We start from the raw sequence: 5,721 nt of genomic DNA, 5'->3' as shown, positions 1-5,721 counted from the left end.
TATTTTTATTTTTATTTTTTTCAAATTGATGCTGTGAAAATTCAAATGAGCATAAAGACCTTAGACGTTGCCCCTGCAGCTGTGTGTTTATTGCAGATTTCCTAAACGGAGAGAGTCAATATGTCTGCTCATCATGCTGCTGCGGCGTGACGACGCTGAGGAGATGATGGCTGCTGCAGAAACAGCCGATTTAAAGGAGCAGATTGCTGAAATCAATCGCGCAATGATGAACGCGTAATAGACAAAAATGAGAAATGGAAACACACACACACACACATACACACACAAAACAAAAATAAAATAAAAAGGTACGTGAGAAAAAAATAATCACAGGCGTTGGTTTATATGAAAATAAAAATAAAAATAAAAATCGACCTTAAAATGCTATAGTAGCTACAGCGAAACTAAAAAAACAGAATCAAAAAATTATTTCTGTGGTATTATCGTGTCTGTGTGATTAACAGGCACTATTAAAAATGATCCCGGACATATATTGTTATGCTTATCATCTATATATTTCTATTTGTTCTTATTTATCGAGGCCGCCTGGGCGATAACACCGTGTTACGGTAACATCAGATGTGCATTGCGGTTTGTGATTCAGCCTCCAGCACCGCACCGCGTTACCTTTTTAATGGAAACAAGCAGGTAAATAAATATCAGACATGACGGCCGGTTTCACAGTCCAGTTGTTATTCAGTGAATGTTTTCAGAGTTGGGATTGTGTTTTTGAATCAGAGTTGCTCCGGGTTGTTTCCTTTTTCTTCTTCTTTCTTTCTTTTTCTTTTTTTTTTTATCTGGAGAGCGACCGGGGTCACAGAGAGGTCAGCAGGTCTCCCTACATAGCCGCTGCTCTGCGTCCTAGAAAAACGCTGCACAGTTTGAGGCAGAGAAAGAAAAACAAATCAAACATTTTCTTCATATTTGCCTGCGGTAATGTCTTTTTGTGGAAACATTCGCTGAATTGAGACACTATGAGGTAAAAAATAAAATAATGCAATGTTAGCATTTAATCTGTATTTCTGCAGATTAAAGCAACGTGCGGAGTCGATTGCAGCTTAAATAGCTATGACTCATTTTTTAATTAAGTGGGGGGAGATATAGCCGAATAAGGAGCCAAAAATGTCTTAACATTTCATCAACACGTCTACAAATGACGATCAAACAAGCGGAGATGAAACTTTACCTTAAGCTTCACAAAATCCACCCATTTATCCACCAAATAAATAAATAAATAAATAAATAAATAAATAAATAAATGTTTGCAGGTATTTTGGGCCTTTTTGCTCCTTGGGTTAAAGGTTGCTTTCCGTTAGAAACACTCGCTCCGCGTGCAGCTGCTTCTGTTTCATATTTAATTCAGTTCTCTTCATATTTTATTGGACTGCATATTTTATGAATGAACAAAGAGGAGGGTTTTTTTTTCACCGCTGCTGCTGCTGCTGCTGCTGAGAGTCCAAGCACTGTGATAAACAGGAACATTCACAAATAAATAAGTAAATCTAATATATCTATATATAAATAAAAAGAATAAGCAAATAGATAATATGCGTCTTTATTTATTGATTTTCAAATAAATATCAATAATATATTATTAATGATAAAACCTGAAATTTAACTGTTTGCCCGAAAATAGCAGTTGTTATGTTTATACGATTATTATTTTTTCTTTTTTTATATTTACACGCCATTTCAGAGTAACATGGAAAAAATGTCCGTAAATTGAATCAAATAATTAAATATGAACCTAAATAAAATAAAATAAAATAAAATAAAATAAAATAAAATAAAATAAAACAAAAAGGACATGACGAATTCAGGTAAATCACGGACACTCCTTTCAATAATATTAATAATAAAAACACATGTTTACAGCTGATAAAATAATAAACCATCAGAATGAAGCAGAAACCGGTCGCTTTGTTCGCCTTCACTCCTCTGGTTCACTGATTCAGCTCTTATCAAGAGAAACTCTCAGCCAATCAGATCTCAGCTTGCCTATAGCCATAAGACCACACGGAGAAAGCTTATTTATTTATTTATTTATTTATTTATTTATTTATTTATTTATTTATTTATTTCATTCATTGTACAAACTAAAGCACAACATAGAAAAAAATATGTAAACATTTTTTTTTTTTAAAGTAGAGTGTAGGATACGCACTCCAGTGTTTAGCTTGCTGAATACTTTGTGTCAGGCTGTGTTACAGTCAAAGTCTTTATAATTACGTTCTTTAAATCAGACAAAGCACGGAACATAAATTCATGGGGTTTCTCAGTGAGGCGTGCATGAAACGTGGGTGCCGACCACTCGAGAAAAATGTCATTAAGTATAAAGCAAACTTGGATTTTTATTGTTAATTAAAAAAAAAAAAGCTTTTGGGCAAGTAGTCGAAGGGCTTTAGGGCAATTCGTTCCTGTGTGTAAAACCTATGTGCCAACATGACACTGCCAATAAAACACGGAACACGGTAATGAAGATAAAATATACTGCCTATATATACATATATGTGTGTGCGTGTGTAGGAGCTAAACTAACTTATATTTTCCATATGAACTGGTATTTAGATTTATTTTTCTGTAAGCTTTAATGTAAACGCCTACGATGTAATTTTCTATGTGCTTTTACAGCAGGCACAATCAGCTGCCCATTCATGCTTTTGTGAGCCCTGCAGCCATATGCCTTTATGTGTATGCTCATAAATATTACATCAGTGTGGCACCGTATATAGGCCTGAGTCACACCAGCCTAGTAGGCAATTGTATTTCTGTTTCCTGAAACTACCGAGCTGTTGCTCAGTTGGTTTTTATTCCCGGCTATAATAACAAGACACCAGCCGCTCATGAGTTCATCATCGTCATAAACCACGTTGTGCGGAAATACACCGACTCTTTGTGCTTTCCAACACCTGCACAGACGCCAAAGGCACTATCCGGGAGATCGTCCTGCCTAAGGGCCTGGACCTGGACCGGCCCAAACGCACTCGGACCTCCTTCACGGCCGAGCAGCTGTACCGCCTGGAGCTGGAGTTCCAGCGGTGCCAGTACGTGGTGGGCCGGGAGCGCACGGAGCTGGCCCGGCAGCTGAACCTCTCGGAAACACAGGTAGGAAGAGCGAAGAACACGGGCTTTCTGGCTCCGAGCTCTGCCGAAAGTACGACACGGTTCGTTTAAAATAGCCATGACGTCAAACGAAGAGCTATTTTACTCGGTTAGAAACTATTCATGCTAATCTGAGGTGTTGCGTATGTGGATAGCTTACAGGTGCGTTTGATTGGTAAACACTGAATTATAAAGGTCACAGGTGTGCGCGGAGTCTTTGATGTGCTTCTCAGCCAACCAGAGAGGGAGAGAGAGGGAGAGATGGGGTGGAGGGGCTTTGATGCTCCGCCCCAAGCTGCTTCTTATAGTTAGCTTGAAAACAGCCAAATGTAGGGCGAGAAAGATATGAAATACAAACAAGGTTGGGCCAGGGAAGCCTTTAAACACACAGAGCAAAAAGGGAATGAGATCATTAAAATATAATTGATACATTACTGTAAAATTACTCCTAACTGGCCTAACTAATTTTTTTTATTTTTTATTTTATCTCGGCTTATGTTCAGACAGGACGGAGTTGAGCGCACAGTCTCCATGTACACCTTGCAGATTAGACGAGTAAATACCAATTCAGCGCTATCAGCGTTACAATGGAGGCTTTTATCATGGAGGACATGAACGAGTTGCGTCTTATTTCTTTTGAACAAAGTAAAACAAACCCTCACAAATGTTCCTTATAAATACTCTTATGTTTGGAATGAGCCAGGAATAAAAAAAAAAAAATAAAATAAAAATTGTTCAGTCTTAAAAACACTGTAAAACGAAGCTGTAAAGTTAACCCAGCAGACAAATTTGCTGAATGTCAACAATCAAACTGAAGTAGATTTTGATTTATAAAAAACTGAATGTTTTATTCATATAAATGTTGATAGTGGAGGGACAAAGCTGAATTTGACTGCGCTTTTTATTTTTTTATAACTCAGATGAAGCTTTGATGTATGCAATTTAATTTGAATCTGTCCACACAACATGATTGGATTGACTTGATTGTGCATTTATGTATACAAATTGGACCTGTTTGTCTTATAAATTGCTTTCAAATGAGATTTATTTAGAATTGACACTGTATGATTAAACTGAATTGAACATAATATCGACCAAAAGCAGGGGCACCAACAGAGAGGGATGGGGTGGGTATGCAAAGTGGCCAGCAATAGAAAATTGTCAAGAGTCTGATACGCATATTTTTAGGAAACTCAAGAAAGCAGAGGAGGCACATTAATGAGTTTAGATTGCAGCTATTTTTTAAGTTAAGGTGGCTCTCTGCCTGGGGCGCCACTGTGATTGGGGATGGCATTAAGATAAAAAAAAAAGATGACATTTGTCAGAGGCACCCTGAGAAGATTTTTTGTCCCTAAATGATAAGTTCGGTCAGTTAAAAGAGGGCTGAGCATCCAGTGTACGTATTATAAGGAAAAATGTCGACTTTTAAAGCTAACATTTATCTATTTCTCAGATTTCCAAAGCAGCTCTGAATTCAACAGTTTTCTGGACTAAATTTAGTCATGAACCATTCAAACCTTTTCTGGATGTGAATTAATATCCATATTCCTGAAGTTATGGTTACATCAAAACCTGGAGTGAACTATTCCACTCTGATCACAGATTCATTGAAACCCTGTTTGAGTTGGCGAAAACTATAAATACATGTGTTTAAAAAAAATAAACTAAAAAGTTAAATATTTAAATCAGAATGAGGGGCACAAACAAGAACCCCACTGAATGTTAGTCACATTTTAGAGTTACATTTTACAACTTATATTATCACGAGAGACATACAGGCTAAGCTGTTATTTTCATAGCTAAAGTTTATTTTTCATCACGTTCTCTTTTTCAGAAGTTAACATTTGAGCCAAACTATACAAGAAGAAGCTAAAAAGCTACTGCTGAGCCTTTGACCCATTAGACCAGGGTGTCAGTAATGACAGCGTTTTTATGAAAATGCACTGCAGGCTGCAAAAGGAACACAGCTGCTGATGCAACTTCTCAAAGCCAAACAACATATAGTGAAGTGGGAAAGGGCTTCAAATGTGTTTCATTTCAGTTTCAACGAGTAGTGGCCGTGTCAAGGCCTTTCCCGTTATTTTTCACTTTACTATCAGCATGTTAAAAAAATAAAAGAGAGCGAGAGAGACTTGTTGCTGCTGAAAAGCACGCAGGAACTTCACGCGCCACCACTTGTGGCAGTAAGACCACCGTCACATGCAGAAACAAAAAAACAGACTTTGTCGTGCATGGAAAGAAGGTGTGTGTGTGTGTGTGTGTGTGGTGGGGGGGGGAGCCTAGGGCAGCCGCTGAGGCCCTCATTAGTGCTGACTCCGGGGGTGTTAATGTGAAGGCCTCCGCTTCCTGCTGCTGCTGAGGAAGAGGAGGAGGAGGAGGAGGAGGAAGACTGAATGAATGAAACTTTCTCCAAAATGCCTCCAATGGCCTTCAAGTGCGAGCAAACTCTAAATCATAAAAAAGCATCAGTGCGCCATAACATTTATTACCTGCCTTGAAGCACCTTTTAGGAAGGATGGAAAAGGCTTTTAGTTGGCATGAAGTGGATTTTTGCTCTCTCATTATGACAGGCGCCGCAGTTTGGGAAGGTTTTTAAGCAAATGGTTCATCCGCTTAAGG

At 38.1% G+C, this 5,721-nt stretch overlaps 1 protein-coding gene across 1 annotated transcript in view; it reads left to right on the top strand.

Annotated features, from left to right (window-relative positions):
- vax2 (ventral anterior homeobox 2) overlaps positions 1 to 5,721 on the top strand; it is a 29,701-nt gene that overhangs the window by 2,381 nt on the left and 21,599 nt on the right. The window contains exon 2 of the mRNA XM_007563626.2: positions 2,918 to 3,105. Within this exon, the coding sequence (XP_007563688.1) occupies positions 2,918 to 3,105 (188 nt within the window). The remainder of the gene's footprint in view (positions 1 to 2,917; positions 3,106 to 5,721) is intronic.

The sequence above is a fragment of the Poecilia formosa genome, unplaced genomic scaffold (genome assembly GCF_000485575.1).
Source record: "Poecilia formosa unplaced genomic scaffold, Poecilia_formosa-5.1.2 Scaffold149, whole genome shotgun sequence".
In the NCBI taxonomy this organism is placed as follows: domain Eukaryota; kingdom Metazoa; phylum Chordata; class Actinopteri; order Cyprinodontiformes; family Poeciliidae; genus Poecilia; species Poecilia formosa.
This window is presented reverse-complemented; position numbering and strand designations above follow the sequence as displayed.